At 42.1% G+C, this 15,021-nt stretch overlaps 1 protein-coding gene across 2 annotated transcripts; it reads right to left on the reverse strand.

Moving 5' to 3' along the window:
- Positions 1–17: 17 nt before the first annotated feature.
- Positions 18–14,802, reverse strand: arih2 (ariadne homolog 2 (Drosophila)). Of its 2 annotated transcripts, none has more exons than XM_031844433.1 (15): positions 14,687–14,802; positions 10,695–11,222; positions 9,016–9,083; positions 8,744–8,816; positions 8,209–8,350; positions 6,615–6,736; positions 5,996–6,105; positions 4,768–4,885; positions 4,540–4,590; positions 4,186–4,207; positions 3,615–3,766; positions 3,009–3,152; positions 2,236–2,304; positions 1,936–2,061; positions 18–1,458 (listed from the first exon to the last, which is right to left on the reverse strand). In XM_031844433.1, the coding sequence occupies exons 2-15, from the start codon at positions 10,959–10,961 to the stop codon at positions 1,387–1,389; spliced, it is 1,536 nt and encodes a 511-aa protein (XP_031700293.1). In that variant the 5' UTR covers positions 10,962–11,222; positions 14,687–14,802; the 3' UTR covers positions 18–1,386. The 2 variants fall into 2 exon arrangements, with proteins under 2 accessions (XP_031700293.1, XP_031700292.1); XM_031844432.1 differs by having other exon boundaries at positions 1,927–2,061.
- Between the last annotated feature and the right edge of the window lie 219 nt (positions 14,803–15,021).

Consider the following 15,021-nt stretch of genomic DNA (forward strand, 5'->3'; position numbering starts at 1 on the left):
AAGATTGGGGGAGACGAGTGTTTGAGCATGTGTCAATGTGAGCATGGTATGTGTGTGCACATGTAATGCCAATGTCGGTGGTCGGGTGCTGTAGTGTGCATGAACGGCTGAGATTATACTCAGGTTCATCATCTGATCACTGGAGGTGCAAATGTTGGATTTTTAAGGAGGTCTGGCTCACACAGGTCTGGATCTACATTAGCTGAACACAAGAAGCAACAATCAGTATGTAGAGTAGTGGTACTTGGACAAAAATGACGAGCAACTATTTGCTGGCAGTAGTAGGTCAGGTACTAACAAACAAAAGGGGAAGGTGTGTTTATTGTGGCAAAAAAAAACAAAAACCTTTTAATTTAAATACATCCATCTTATTCTTACATACTTTGTTTACGTGAACATGCATGATACGTTGGACAATGCTGTATTTAAAGGAGTATGTGGGACTGTGAAGTCACCATTTGTCCACAGTAAACACACCATATACACGTTTATGGCAGAATATTAAAAATAAAACACCTATACAATGAAAGGTCTTCATAGTCTGCCATTGTGGAGTTGCACCTGTCCTGGTACATAGGCGATGACACGTTTCGTTTAGAAAAATCACTTCAACAGCCACTCAATCATATTTTCTGTTATCAATTTCGTTTTTATATATGTCAATTAAACTGTTGCAGCTTAGGAGGCAACTGAAATTTAAATGTGCCCGGAAAAGCAACTTTCGTGTGTTCTGGCCTATTTTTATTATATGGTTCAATAAGTACTACAGGTACAACTGCCAGCAAGTACCCCCTAGTCATTATGGTGTACTTGAAACCACCAAATACAGATCAACAATCAGCACAGTTTCCTTAAGGAAATGTATTCCATCCCCTACATCTTCCTTGTCTGTTAAGCAGAACAAAAGCGTCTCAATCATTTTACCTTCTTTCTCTAATGAACATTCCAGCATCACAGGAGCTCTGACGCTCTCAACACGCAACATGTTTATTCTAGCTACTTGTGTTAAGTGTCCAAATGGTTGATGTGGAATTAAAGCATACAAACTGTTTTCAGACACACGACAAGACCTTAAAATTTGACCTTTATGATCAGATCTGAAAAGCTGTAACCACGGTGAATGTGACGCTCTGGAGCCAAAACGTGTAAATGAGGTGTGGACGAGAACGAGAGGAGGAAGAGGGAGATACAATCGTGCCTTTCTGTGACCCTGCAGCATTATGGGAGCGAGAGGAGGGAAAGACGGAAAGAAAGAAGTGAATGAGCGAGTGTAGAAGCAAAAGGAGGGGGGGGGGGGGTATGACTGCACCAAGGGATGGTCATGGAAGGAAGCAAAGAGGAGAAGTAAGGAGGGAGATGCTGGTGCTTTGCAGTCGCGATGGAGCTTCAGGTGTCTTGGAAACCGTTCAGCAGCGTGCGTCGCTTCTTCTCAGCAATGTGCATCTGATTCTCCAGATCCTGTATAAAAAAAACAAAAAAAAAAAAACAGTTATTATTGTTGAAGACTCTTCCAAAAGAAAACATGGACCAAATAAAAAGTAGTCGGAAGTGATTCCTTTGCTCTTTTCTCAAATCCTTGCTTTTTAGTCTACAGCCAGGTAGACAGTAGTAGTACTTAGAGCTAAATGCTAATTTCATTGGCTAACACACTCACAATGACGATGTTAACCTGCTGATAACTAGCTGGTTTAAGATATACCATGTTCACCATCTTAGTTTAGTGTATTGTCATGATATCATTAGCTAATCAGCACTAAACGCAAAGGGGCAGCTGATGGGAACATCAGTAGTTTTGCATGTAATAAATCATAACCCAAAATATCGGAAAAGTTAAATGTTTGACCTGATGATGGCGCTTGATGAAAAGTCAGAGGATCACCAAAGTTATTACAAATCATTCTTCGATAATAATATATCCAGTATTACCCCTCTTACCCCTCTGTCGCTGGAGCTGATGTCCCCCTCGCCTCCCAACACTCCCCTCTCGTAGGTGTCGGCACGCTCCACCTTCCACGACAGGTTTTCTATTTCTGCCTCCAGCTGGGCCTGCTGGTACTCAAACTGCAGGGAAGGACAGATGAACTAGAGTTACCGCCTCGCGATAGCATGCCTCTTCTGCCCACCAGTCAAGATGTAGTTTACGTCCATGTCGGTCAAATTCATTTTAGACTCTTACATTATTCTACAAGGCGTGTTCTGCAATAACGGACGGACGTTAAGAGGTTTGTTTCTCACCAGTTTCTTGCGTGGGCCGGACTCCATGTAATAGGCATAAGGGTACGTATACTGCAGCGTGTAGCGACACTGGAAACAAAAAGGTAGGAAAATGTTCACTCAAAGTCAGACTGGGACAAAATAAAGAAAGGCACTGTGATCATCTATAAACATGGTCTTCCACTGACTCCAAGACATCACTGGTACACATCTACAAGAGTCTAGGTGGATAATGGATACTTCTAAACCTTAGAAGAAGGTAAGTCCTAGTCTAAGTCATAACACACACACACACACACACACACACGACAGATTTTCACATTTGAAATAAACCAACCATGAGAAAGAAAGTCAATCAGGTGACTTGTCTTTTTTCCAGAACATTCCACAACACAGACGAAGCGTGACGAGGTTGATAAACAAAAGTTTTAATTCCAATGATTCAAACCCCTAAAAGAGTGCTGATGTAACATTTTGTAACACTTTGTTATGAGTATACGTCAGCTGACACGGTTCTCACTCTGGTTGAGCAGCTAGAGGTTAGCCAGCAGGCTTACTGCTCTCGTCCTTTCCACAGAGAGACATTTTTTTAAACCAACTTGCCAGATAACCTTTGTAAACATAGACTTTATAGCTCAATTGTATTCACAGTTTCCTGAATAAATCCTAAACCAAAAACTCATGATTTAATATTTCCGTTGTGTCAATCTCCTATCTCTTTCCCTCTCCCCAACTCACAACCTCTGCATTTAGCACACACACACACACGCGCACGCAGTTCAGTGTGCGAGTACCTTAGCCAGCAGCCGTGAAGCGTTATGCAGGTACTGCCAGTCGATCCAGGTTCCCAGGTTGTTCATCACTCTCTCCTGGATCTTCTCCTGGATCCTCTGGTATGTCTGAGCCTCCAGCTGCAGAGACTTGTTGTGATTCTCCCACTGGAGGGGTAAAAGATTTAAAAATGAAAAAGAAGAAAATACAGAACAAATATTTGTGCTGTAGAGAGAGCTACAGCGAGAGCTATGCTGGACTGCACTTGTTCGGTGCTTCAGAGTGTGTGCTGTGATATTTTTGTCCTGAGAATGGCTTTGGACACAAATATCCCTAAAGGCAGCAGGACAAAATCTGACGAGCGTTAATCTCCCTCAAATCTGAAAATGAAATAATCTTTCCTAGTTTATGTAAAGCAGGGTTTTGAGACCAGCCTCAGCATTTGGGTAGAAACAACGAAAAGAAAGAAGGCAAAGGTAGAAAAGTGTTTGTGTGTCCAGAGGGAGGAAATAAACCCGTCTTGTATGCAAAGGTTTCTACCCTTTTATTTAATCCATGAAGCATTTTTGCCCTTAAAAAAGGGTTTATGTTTTATGAGCTAAATATAAATGTGGAAAAAAACCACTCACCCTCTCAAAGTAGAAGAGGTATTTCTTGAGGGCCTCTCTGGCCTGAGCCTGCTGGCTCTGGTTGACTATATCAGGGTTTTCTTTGTAGCGGCTGCACTCGTAGTATTCACTGCCGTGAGTCTTCCAGTCACCAAGACACATCCAGCAGAAGTCTTTCAGGACACAAAACACACATTTTTGGACTCCCCACTACATGCATGCATTGCATTACACACTATGTACTGCGTGACACATTTGTATCATAGCCTAAAAAAGGTCAGCTCTGTTCTTAAAGGGCCAGTGTGCGGCATTTAGGGTATCTATTGGCAGAAACGCAATATAATATTCTTGGGTATATTTAATGTATTATCACCTGAAAATAAGAATTGTTGTGTGTGTGGTCTTTTGTTCTAAGGATAACACTAAGAATTTCTTGGAAGTTTCGCCAATTTTGTGTCACAATTACGTTTGCTGGCTTCTTTTTTTTGTGTGAGGTATGATGCCACTAGGTGGATCTAAAGGGCCCAGAACAGAGAGTTCATGGGTCACTGGATCAGACTGGAGGTGTGAAACTATTAGGAAAACTACTTACCGTGTTTGCACTTGGAGCATTGCTAAAATAAACAGACACATGAGGAAGTCAAATGAGTGAACCAGAAACATGACAAAACAACCACGGAAGTCACAATGTTAATGAATCTGATCAAATCAGCAGCTGAATGTTTTCATACAAAACCATTTAGTGCTCAACGTAAAGCAAATGCATCGTCATACAAGCAGCTTAAAAACTGTATGATAAAAGAAGCACATACCAGCTAACATATCTGACTATCAGTGATCTAACCACATGTCAAACTATTGAAGTCGCAGACTTCAGCGCTCAAAATCCTAATATATTTTTAGCATTTCCTGTGTTCTGGGAAAGAGTGATTTTCATCTGACTCACCATGTGATTGCACCCTCCGTTCTTCTCAATGCAAATATTGCACTTAGGACACTAGAGGAGAAATACACATAAAATATTATCCAATTAGGTTATAGCACTGTATTACAGATAAGTAATATGGACGTTTATGCGTTTTTAAAACTGTCTCGGTGTCAAACGTGATCGTGTCCATGTGTACAAAGTGACAGTATGTGTGAAAGTATGTGCACGTGTAGAGATCCATCATACATCTTTAGTGTGTGCGCTGATGTAGTTGGCCGTCTCCGAGTCATCGGCACATTTTGTCAGCCATTTCCGGACCGTTGCACAGTCTGTGGGTGCGTGGTACATCTGACGGCATTTAAAACTGAGACAGAGAAAGAGACACAGATACAGCGTTCAGGACAATTCTGGACCGATTCAGAAATCACATCATTTCTGAGTAATGGTTCAACCACACAGATCATTTACAGAGCTTAAATAAGAAGGCATAATGTGGTAATAAGCATTTAATTTACTAAAAGGGAAATGCGGATGACCAATCAGTGTTGATGGTAACTGGTTTCCATTGAATCACTAATGTCCTCAGTGCCTGCTATATAGACTATAGCTGAGTGCTCATGCTACACGTACATGCTGCAGCACAATGATTACGTTTATGTTGGCATCGGAGCGCAATTTGAGCAAAGGCACCGCTGGTCATGTTTGTTCCTGGCAGCCCAGCTTCTGGAGGGTCCCCGCCGGTCATTTACCCCCGGCTGCTTCCACAGCTCCGGTCTCTCTCCACGGTATACTCTGGCTTCAGTAAAAGGCTAAATATCCGAGTCAGCCGTACACCGTAAACAATGTATCCTCATCCGTAACTTCCTCTGCACTCGTGTTTTGGGATGTGATTTTCCCTGTTTTGCTGTTGTTGTTTTTTACATAACAGAGCTTACAACAGGTTTAGGAAGTTCTGTTTCTGGTGGCTCCCATGAGAAATACAAGCTGAAGTAGTTGGTAGATCTTCCTTGCATCCAACTGTGTCAATGGACGCAGGAACAGCAACAGATTCTGCAGCAGGAGAATTCAGCTCTCTCATTCAACACAGCAGGCACTGTGAAATGTATTGCTTCAGTCGACTATGTTTACCATCAACACTGATAAGCGACATAAAAACACACCACCAGCTGTGTTCATCTGTCAAATGGACTGACTTATATTCAACTTTTGTGAATTAGTTTTTATCTCAAGCTTGGATTGTATTTTCCTCTTTCTCGCACTGCGTCCAAGAATGTAATCTTATTCTTGGACTAGATCAAAATGTTACAGGACGTTAAATGAGATAAATGAAAACCAGCTGTTATAAAGCTGGCAGGCAAAAAAAAAAAAATCAAAAACATCACACAATTTTACAAAAAAATTGTTTTATTAAGTTGAATTGCTTCGTTAAAGATCAAATCGGCATGCTCTTTCTGTGTGTACATGTGTGTCCTACCAGAAGACTTCACTGCAGCGGCTACACTGCACCCTGCGGGCCCGGGGCTCCTGCACCTTGATGACAATGGGACAGTCGGCACCGGGACATAACTGCAATTGGAAGTGACTCTGCAAGACGAAGAGAGAGAGACAGACAAAGCTTTAGTGATACATTAACAAAATGAACAGATGCATCATGACATTGTGATGAACATTGTGTTCTGTGGATTCTCCAGAGCACCAGGGACATTGTTTCTGGAGAGAGTTGTGTTTATATGTCATATTCCAATATTATTAGCCAAGCAAAAAATTACCATTCACATCAATCTCAATATCAATCACAGAAATCTCAGACACAGTTATCTCAACGCCTGGAAATAATGATCTTTAAACAAACACCAATGTCTAATTTGAGAAATCATAAATATATTTAGACGATAACCCAGCTGGTGAGACAGACAGTGAAGCATTCAGATTTAATGCAGTGTGAAGATTTAACACACAGAGTTTTTCTCCCCTCACTCACTTTCCACATGCCTCCGACGTCTCATTTGCTGTAAATGCAGACCTTCGTGCGGCATCTGAGCAAACAGATTTAGTGCACACACACACACAAACTAACAGACACATATACACACCTCGACATAGTCTCTGAAGAGGTAGCGTCTGTATTTGTCCTTCAGTTCCTCTCCTGGCAGCAACGGCAGGACAAAGTCTTCTGGCATCTGCAGGGAACATTCCTGAGCCATACACGAGATACCTGAACACACACACACACACACAAAAATTAACTACCAAGAGTCAACATGTACACACACTGCCCTACAAAGTCTGCAACTGCTGTTTGTGCGTTTCTAGAGTTACAGTGACCCAGAAACTGGTTCTTTCATCCTTCGTACAGCTGATAGAGAAACACTTATCAGAAGGACTCCGTTAACGGCCTTATCAGAGAGACTGTTAGAAAGTAGCACAGGGGGACACAAATATGCTCACACACGCACATACAAACAACACAAACGTTCCCCCACACACACACACACACACACACACACAACTAAAGGACAAGGAGTCTGGTAAACTGTGTGCACTTTACCACACACATGCAGTGTACTGTACAAAACTCCAAACTGTTCCGTGGACACACCCACACTTCCATCTGCTCTCCTGCTGACACAAGCACACTTTCTCACTCACTCACTCACTCTCTCACACACACACACACACAGGATGCCTGCCAGGTGCATTTTACACGCGATGCGAGTCATCCAAACCTCTTACACCGTGGTCGAATGGTTGAATACTCGATTCTGACCGGCTGTCAATTTATTCCCGATAATGGACACCTACTAAGTAGTTCCAGTTAAACTCTGAAAAAAATGATAATAAATTTGAATATCTTATTTACAATGAGTATAGTCCTTCAGTGCCTCATCCTCTGAACACCACGGGGTGACTGAGCTGCAAGACGTAAGTTTACACTTCCTATTCGCTATTCAACCCGCTAGCTCAGGCTGCGGCCGACAGTACACATGACCTCACATTTGTTCATAAAAATATTGATTTGGGGACAATGACTTTGCTGGATAGCTAGCTTGTCTTGTTGTTAAACATACTGTCAAATTATATAATAATACGCTTGTTTTTTGTCAACTGTACGCAATGTTTACTCTTGCGAGCATGACGTTAGCTTTCTGGCTCATAGCTGAGCCAAAGGGTTCTATGAGCTGGGCGGACTAAAAATAACTTCCTCTGCCAAATCGTATCAAAGGTCCGTCCCATTTGTTGGAGCAGTGAACAACGTTTCCATTGCTGAAGAACCTTATGGGATGGTAAAAATTGTTACCAAACCCTCAGGGTTACCAGGAAAACAAGTTGAATGGAGTTTTTCAAAAGCTCTTTTTTAAGTGATCTAAAATGCTGTTTAGTTGTAGACGAAAGCCCAAAGCGCAAAGAGAAAGCTATGTTTTCAAAAGGACCTGCGTACATGTTTGATAAAGCCTATGTGACTGATAAAGCTTGCCTTGTTAAACTAAATACCAGACTGCAAACCCTGCTGGTTGGGCAGGAAAGCATAGGCTGATACAAACATCCAAAGGACAAACACACACACAAACAGAACTACAGATACACAAACAGACACTTGGAAGTTCACATCAAACAAATCTTGACTCAACCACTCTAATACAAGCTTTGATGACTACACAGAAGCACACGCGCACACACTCTGCTCACCCACTCCCGTGCCATCTTTGACCAGGACAGTGCAGTGCTGCTCCCAGCATGCTTTGCAGAAGGAGTGCTGGCAGGGCAGTGCCAGCAGGGAGTCTCTCCGCACGACCTGTAGACACACACCACACTGGAGGGACTGAGGAGCCTGAAACACAGAAATCATGAACATAAGCCTGCACTGGAGAGCTACAGAGCCACATACAAACAAAATCAACCAGAACAAAACCCCACAGATTTGTTTGATAAAACAGGACACCAGATGACAAAGTGTCCTTACAGTTACTTTGCTGTGAATTAAGGTGCAGCAGTGAATTCGTGGCTACAAGAAACAACTTAATATTGATAATAGGTTCAAAATACTGATTTTATCTACAGTGAACAATGTTGTCAAGGATTATATTTCATTATAGTAGCTTTTACACATTATTTACCAGTGCATGCGTATGGCCCGTTAGTTTTTACTCAGTCGTGTTCACATAAAAGGGAGGAAAACAGTGCGTCGTAAGTTCTCCTTTATTGCATGGGGTCTGTTACTCACAGGGACTGATCTGCAGGTGATGCTGGGCTGCACCAGAGCGTCTGACAAAAGCAGAGACGAGTTGGACTTAAATCTGTGGGGAAAGCAGACAGAACCAAAGGTCACACAAAGACCAGAGACAGAACAATATCAAACTGCAGTGCAAATAATGAGAGGTAGAGAGAGAAAGAAAATGAGGGAAATCATAGAGAGATAATAAGGTAAAGAGAGAGAGGAGGAAAAAGTAATTAAAGTAGCTGAAAAGGCGTGTGGAAGCAGCAGAAGACACATACCTGTCCAGTATTTGTGTAATATGCCAGTGCAAATGCACCAGGATCAGCTTTGCTACTGCTGGTAAAACCTGAGAGAGAGAGAGAGAAAGAGAAAGAGAGAGAGAAAGAGAGAAAGAGAAAGAGAAAGAGAGAGAGAGAGAGAGATCACTGGAAAATGTTGCTTCAGTGACACGCGAGTGGCTTGGCTGCCTCGTCTTTTCACTGTAATGGAAAGTAAGCCGACTCTACTTCCTTCATGATTCTGACCGTACTGTGAACACTAATAACCAACGCAAGGTTTCCTTTTACTTATGTCTTGGTTAAAGAACAAGCTTCTTCCCAAATAAATACAAACATGTAAGACTCTTAGAACCCAGTAGAACTGAAACAATGATTTGATTATGTCACCAAAAGAAAATGCATCAATGACATTTTTAAACAAAAACCGTGTTTGATAAATACAGCTTCTCAAATGTAAACAGCAGCTTTGCTTGTGTCCCACACTGATGTCAATCGAATATATTTTTGCTTTATTGATCACTGACAAGACAAAATAATCTATTTGATGGCATCACTTTGGACTGCAACATTGTTATATAGACCGTAAGATTCAACAATCAATGAAATAAAGAAACAAATGTATTCTGTACCTCCAAAACAAAAAGCTGCACCGACTCCATTAACACCACGCTGGTATTGATTTATTAGCAGCATAGAAAAGTGAAATGCGCTGGAGTTCAGGGACTAACTAAGGCTGATGACTTGATGTGCTGTCTCAGCTGTTACTGTACAGTGACTATGAGATGAAGCAGGAAGATAACTCTATAAGGAGGATATCTAGGGTTGCTTTAGCATATCACCTACAGGCCAGACATCTATGGCTCGTATTAGTCAATGATTCAAAACCAGCAAAATGACTGAGAACTGCTCCCTTCTCTCACCTACTGCCACCAAGAAACAACGGCTCAACTCTGCTAACAGAAGACTGCAGTTGTGCTATGCATTATCATTCATTATATTATTTATACCTGTGCTTTTCCTACTGTGACCAGTCAACATGTCTTCTGTGAAAGGGGCCTATTCCAAAGCATGAAAGGCCATGTTCAACATGATACAACCTCATGAGCACCGTTAGTCCGCCTCCTTCTGTCTTGCTTTAAAAATGTATTAATATTAATGTGTGCACTCGGAACAATGCAAACTGTCTAGACTGCGGTTACAATTCGGTACGTTTTCCCACAACAACAGTGAATGGCCTCACAGACACGCATATATAAATGTTATGAAACCAAAGTTCTGTCGCCCTCAATTTCTTCTGTGATCACTTATTCAAATTAATTTGTAAACATGTCTCAGTGCATGAATAACTATTTTATAACAATTAGTGAGCTTTACTGAAATCATTCCAAAAACTTGTGCAATCCTCTTGTGACAGAAGCAGCAAAATATGTCAATGAGAACAACTAAAATGTGTGTTCTACTAAACATAGTTTCCCTAATCATGGACAGTAGGAGCCTGATGATGCCAATCAGAGTAACCGGACTCTGTCTGTTTAACTCTTTGTGACATTTTAAGTGTGGTTCTTATTACTGTTTCGTGCAATACACATCCTCAAGCCTTAATTTGCTTTAAACTGCTTTACACGTGCTCATCGTAAGTGTACGGTGACCCTACAACCCAGCTACAGACAGACGCTCACCTTCAGTGCAGCAGCCACAGTGTTAACCTCCTCTATCAACACCCTCTGACTCTCTTTGTAGGTCAGACAGGTGAACAGGTACTCCTCCGGGTCGAAGTAGTCAGCGCCCTGTTGCTCCACGTCACTGGCCACCCCCTCATAGTAGGTCGCAATGTCGCCCTGATCCTCCTCGTCTCCTCCATCGTCGTCATCGTCCTCCTCTTCAGAGTTCACCCCAAAGTCTTCCTCGTTGCTGTCCGACGCCTGGCTGTTCATGTCCACAGACATCCAGTCGATTGAATCAACTACCCGGCCAGGTAGACGGCCCGCCCACCTGTCGGATCCAAGTGGTTCAATTGGCTGAAGCTGGTTATTTGAAGCAACACCTCGCCGTGTCTCCCTGCGCTCCTTTCCACCTGCTTGTGTCACTGTTCGGAGACACGCCGCCTTCCTGTCTGCCTCAGCAGCAGCGGCAGAAGCAGAAGAAGTCACACTCCCCGTCACTCATTTGGAAAGCTGGTTACGGGGTGATCTGAGGAGAAAGAAAGGCTGAACAGAAGGAAAGGAGAAAAGGAATGATTAAGTAAGAGAAGAAGAAACAGAGGAAAAGAAAGAAGTGGAGTAACAAAGAAGGAAAAGTCAGAAGAAAAAAAACATGCATACGTGATCAAAGTTGTTTATTATAGCTTATTGTAATTCTAAAATAAAATGCTTAATCTAAACAAGTGGAAGATTAAACTATACATCAAATTGGGGCTGATAAAATGTTTTTCCCAAAACTATGCCTATACGTTCTGTTAATTTCCCCAACTTTTCCAACATATTTTTATACTTTTGCAAGCATGTAGGATTCATATTCAAGGTGGGAACTTTCCATGACTGAAATCAAATGGCAATATAGGGTTTATTTGCTCAGGCTGTTTTTAACATTTCAATGTCTGCTGATGTCTATGAACTCTTGGTCAGGGGAATCTCCAAATAATCACACAGTCTCCAAAGAGAAAAAACAAAGAAACAGTCACAGGCTCCGTCATTGACAGCTCTCTGCATCATCACTACTGGGGATGTTAATTGGATCTGCTGGACAAAGATACTTTTCACTCACTCACTCACACACTCACACACTCACACACTCACACACACACACACGTTGTGTTTCCACTTAACACAATTGGGAGCACACTTTGGGAGATGCATTATTTTAACACTGACAGGTAGGTTACTAGCTGGTGGACTTTAATATTACATTTTCCATGTGGCATATAGATGAAATGATATCTTATTGACTAAAGCCATGCAGAACAACAGAGCTGGTGTTTTACATTCTTTGGAGAGTCTTTGATGACAATATCACTCGAGTAGTTTGGGTCCTAATTTCTGAAAATAAACGTTTGTCTCACTCAGTCTATTTGAGTTCAGAGAGCACGCTAAATTTGCTTTGAAATAGTCGGTCATTACTCTTACTTGTGGCCAAATCTTCCCACCCAACGTTCAATCAGCTTCCTTAAATTGATCCTTAGAACAGATTAAGCAGGGTGGATATCAGTGTCAACTTTGGACGTATCTGAAAAAGCTACGAGTTCCAACACATCAGGTACAGGTAGACACACATCTGAACTGTCTCTAATTTCCCACAAATAATACATGCCTATTGATGAAGACAACTTTGCCAGTGGTGCTCAAAAACCACCAGTCACTCTGTGAAGGGTGACAACATTTCTTCCCTGTTGTGACCACAGATTACACACCCGAGAGGAAAAGAAAATCCACCATGCAATAGATTCTGTAGCAATTTTTGCAGCATTTCGAAACTGGACTGTTCTTACAGATAATTTCTTTGAATAATATATTCTGCAGCAGGCCAACACAAGCTAGTAAGTAACCCGTCAGTTGCTGCTAAACACTTGCAATTTCTACTTAGCAGTTGATCATTTATTACAGATTGTCACATTACAATCCGCTTAATTGGCCAAGCATGTGTGAACAAACAAGGAGTTTGATTTATGTATTTACACACAGTTTGAATAACTACTTACAGGAAGATAAAATACTCCATAATTCAGTTAGAATGCATTCTTAATGTCAACAGTAAAATAGCTCCTGGATTTGCTTTATTCATTATATGTTAATATTATATATTTATACTAGAGAGTGTGGCCTGTTGACAACCTGTTAATTGTCTTTTCGAGCTAGAAGACAAGCTAGCCATCATCTGAAGGCCATAGGTTGTTACTGGATTATGGTCACGGTCCCTCCCAGCCTGCACAGTTGATCAGATCTCAGCTAGACCTACCACGCTCACCATTTGACTCATTGTTCTTTTAGGCTATGAACCTTTAAAATCATCCTCCTTACTTCCTTCCAAATGATCCGCAATTTATTGTCTGGCTGCATCTCTTTCTGTGGCCCCACTTCTGTCTCTAGTTTTGGATTTGAATTCACAAAGACAAGATTTTACATCAGCTCGCCTCTTGCTCACATATCCTGTATTTATTTTTAAATGCACTGTAGATCTGATAAACATGAGTGGGACACAAGGCATGGGTTTAAGCCTTAAGAAACGATTTAAGAGGATTAGCTGACGATGCTTTAGGGATGAGGGAAACAAGACAAATCTCAATTGCAGTTAACCTGGTGACAACAGGAAAGTCATATTGGACACACAACAGGACAGGAAAGCCTGAAATCTTAATTGGAATTAAAACCAAGATAACTGCAAGCACACAACAGCAAAGACTAGATTGATGATATAAATGGTGGCATAGGGTAGGAAACTACATATTTACTTGTACTTTTTCTATAGTTGTAGTCCAATTATTTTGGGGATCTCTTTCATAGAGCCCCAGAATCTTTTATACAGATTTCTCCTATGATTACTTCCAAAATGCTTGAATAAGTCAGTTAAAAATGACAGTACCTAACATCACATTGGCAACTGGACATGGGATTTTACATACCTAACGCAGATTGGGTGATGTGTATTGCCTTGTTCCACCCTAACATTACTCAGCCCTTTGACAGACTAATCAAAGTCCTTTGAATGTATCCAACATTGCTAGAGTTGCACTAGTATCATGCCGAAATGTAACGTTATGTCCTGTAACGTTATGTCCTGGTCAGGATGGTGTGCCCCTTCCAGTGTTATCACTGCTCTATTGTGCTTTCTGAATGTGGATGGGTAGCTTGTGTTTTCTCCTTGCCAAAACGTGTCCTCGCAACATTGACACCACAGATGCACTTTAAGCTTATTTTGACATGTGATGTCCAAGAGACATCGGATCAAGGCAGTTTGCTGGCACCGTCAATCAAAATGTGACTTTGCAAAACATCCAGCTGGATATAAAACAAGGTTAGCCGGGAAAGCCTGGCAGCCGGCCCCGGTGCCAGCCCAGCGGCAGACGAGTGCTCGCATTCCGCCCGGTCCAGGCTAAAAATAGGCAGCCAACTGGGTGACACACATCTAGCTAGGCAAATGTATCACGGCGACTCAGCAGCGCAGGTTTTGGTAACCCGTCTTGGGGGATGGGGAAGAGATTAAGCGACGTAAAAACCGGCTTGGTTGTTGGACATCGGCATATTGGTACAATTTCGGTGCAGTCATAAAACACGGGAGGGGGGTGGGTGAAGTCAAATACACAGCACACTGAACCGCTGGGCAATTTACCATTAGCCGGATTAGCTCCCTGGCTAGCGTACAGGCAGTAAACGTTGTATTCAGCAGCGAAGAAACGGCATGCCCAACTCACGAGTCTGACGAGTTAAACTGTTGGGTACTTGCAGAGCAAACTAGCAAAAGCGTTTGAGAAAAGTACATTTTTTTTGGCTCTAGAATTTAACGTTACAACATAACAGCGAGCCCCGTTAGCCACCCCCTTATCGTTGTCTCACTGTGCCGCCACCTCTCACCCACTCTAGCCCGGGGATTGAGATGTAAACAAGGCCCTCTGGAGCAAATCGACACATTTGCACAACTGCTGCATTTATTTCCGCAGGTTAAAGGCGGAGATATTTACCTCTCAGAGAAGCGTCGGTTCTGTCCGCGTTGACAACCAGGAGTGGGTTTTTTTTGTGTGGGGAAATCGGAGAGACTCTGTCCGCTTGGCTGGTAGGCGGAAGATCGACAGTTAGAGGTACTTATCAATGACGTCACTTCCGCGTTTCTCGTGCCTACCTCCTCCCTCCTCTTGGACCTAGGACATGCAGCAGTTTCAACTTATGCATTAGTGCTGTCCATTAATACTTCAGCAGTATTACAAGAATGAAGCAACTGCAACATCTTACAAATGAACAACCACGGGCTATATTACAGGAGTGTCAGCGGTTCCTTTTATATGAATAACCATGCATC

This window comes from Anarrhichthys ocellatus, unplaced genomic scaffold, assembly GCF_004355925.1.
Source record: "Anarrhichthys ocellatus isolate YVR2014 unplaced genomic scaffold, GSC_Weel_1.0 scaffold5, whole genome shotgun sequence".
NCBI classification, from domain to species: Eukaryota; Metazoa; Chordata; class Actinopteri; order Perciformes; family Anarhichadidae; genus Anarrhichthys; species Anarrhichthys ocellatus.

Coding starts and splice junctions, on each gene's coding strand:
- arih2 (XM_031844432.1), bottom strand. CDS start 10,961: ATGTCTGTGGACATGAACAGCCAGGCGTCGGACAGCAACGAGGAAGAC. Junction 2,305..3,008: donor CTTCACGGCTGCTGGCTAAG/GTACTCGCACAC, acceptor TTTTGTTTCCAG/TGTCGCTACACGCTGCAGTA. Junction 1,459..1,926: donor GCGACAGAGGGGTAAGAGGG/GTAATACTGGAT, acceptor TTTTTTATACAG/GATCTGGAGAATCAGATGCA.